Here is a 1,905-nt window from a genome sequence, read left to right as displayed (position 1 = left end):
CTTTAAGCTTTATAACTATTTAAACTTTAACTATATTTTTGTTTTTTCAGTTAGGATCAGTTTACACCTGGTCTTATGCATATCACCTTGTTCGAATATATGCATCAAAATTTTGCAACGAAGCCAAAATTGCAGAAAATTCCATGGAGAATCCAATGTCCATAACAAAAACTGATCCAGAAAAACCTTCAACATGTTCAACAGGATCACCTTTTGTTAGTGTTGTTGGTGATAAATCACAATCTCAAGATCATTTCGAGAACTTTGAAATTTACTGTACAAACTCTGATCATGAAAAAACAGAAGAGGTATATACCTCCATTATATATTATAAATTAGTCTTATTTTTAGTCGATGTGTGATTTTTAACACATTTTTTACAGACACAAAAAGGGGAAATGATGATGGAACAAGTGAAAACATTGGTGAAGAAAATGAAGCTGAAGATTCTATTCACACCCTCCACAATTGGAACTGTAAGTAATGTGTTCTTAATTGTGTTTGATTACAATATTAAACCTTATTAGTTGTTAATTTTGTTTTTGATTTGTTTTGCATGCAGATTGTTGGTTTAATAATTGGTATAGTTCCTCAATTTCGAAGACTTCTAATTGGAGATAAAGCTCCTCTCCATGTGGTTCAGGACTCAATAATGATGGTGGGGTAAGTGTTTTTTTTTTTTTTAAATTTATTATTAAAAATTTCATATTAAAATATAAGCTATAATGTAAATTTTATTTTATAAGTTATATTGTGTAATTGAGTTAGATTTAAAATTTAATTTTTAATTTATATTTGTTTATATAGTGAAATTCTGAGTGAAGAAAAACAAATTTACATGAAAGCAAACTTTTGTTTTCTCTTATTTTTAGGTATGCTTGCATTCCAGTAATGACTTTGTTGGTTGGAGCCAATCTTATCAAAGGTAAATATTTTTTTTTATTACAATTAATCCATCTGAGTTGAGTGTGTTTGAAATGTTGGGATTCTTTTCTGATTGAGTTGTTCACTAAAAATAAATCTGATTTGTTTCAACTAAAATTTTAAAAATTTTAACAAATTTACTTTTTTTTTTTATTTTCTTTCATCTAAATAGTATATATGGATTAAAAAATTACTTGAATAACATATGGGTAAATTTTAATTATATTTAAGTATATTATTTGGATGAAAAATATTTTGATTATTTTTTATATAGAAGTTTCAACTTATAGATATATGATCCTAAAAGTGGATATTGTTGTTGATGATCAGGTTTGAATGGACTTGGAAAGCAATTTGCATTAGTTGTTGGAATCAGTGTGATGAGATGTATTGTCTTACCAGGAATTGGTGTAGGCATAATTAAAGGAGCTATTCGTTTAGGGTTCATCCACCATGATCCATTGTACCAATTTCTTCTGCTTCTTCAGTTTGCAGTTCCTCCTGCAGTAGCACTCAGTAAGTTCTCCATTAAAACTAAACCATTTTATGCCAAAACCTAATTGTTTCAAGTGTGAAGTGAATGTCTTGATATATAATGTGTTGTCTAAAATACAAATTTTGTTAAGTAAAAATAGCATTTGTTTTGTCTAAACCGTTTGGATCTTATCTGTAGAAGGTATTTCGATATTAAAATTAGATTAATTTTATACAGAAAGCAATGAATGTGTATCTTACCTCCTTAGACTAAACATTTGTTTATAAATTTTCTTATGAATTCTTGATTAAGGTCGACTTAATTATCATCTAAATATGACTAATCATATTTAAATGATATGATATGGTGCACTGATGAATGATTCTCTTGATTTAAATGAGTTTTCTTGCCATTTTATGAATGTAACAGGTACAATCACTCAATTATTTGGAGCTGGTGAGAGTGAATGCTCAGTTATAATGTTTGCAACTTATTCTTGTGCTGCA

General features: G+C 27.9%; 1 protein-coding gene across 1 annotated transcript; it reads left to right on the top strand.

The window, feature by feature from the left end:
* Positions 1-50: 50 nt before the first annotated feature.
* LOC106752926 (protein PIN-LIKES 3-like) lies at positions 51-1,899 on the top strand (the record flags this gene model as incomplete). The annotated part of the gene is made up of 6 exons (XM_014634709.2): positions 51-308; positions 384-476; positions 563-663; positions 873-925; positions 1,255-1,440; positions 1,829-1,899. Coding segments are annotated over 6 exons (762 nt in total), but the record flags the coding sequence as incomplete, so codon positions are not given.
* Between the last annotated feature and the right edge of the window lie 6 nt (positions 1,900-1,905).

The sequence above is a fragment of the Vigna radiata genome, unplaced genomic scaffold (assembly GCF_000741045.1).
Source record: "Vigna radiata var. radiata cultivar VC1973A unplaced genomic scaffold, Vradiata_ver6 scaffold_839, whole genome shotgun sequence".
NCBI classification, from domain to species: Eukaryota; Viridiplantae; Streptophyta; class Magnoliopsida; order Fabales; family Fabaceae; genus Vigna; species Vigna radiata.
The sequence above is the reverse complement of the archived record's forward strand: the minus strand, read 5'-3'. Positions and strand labels throughout refer to the sequence as shown.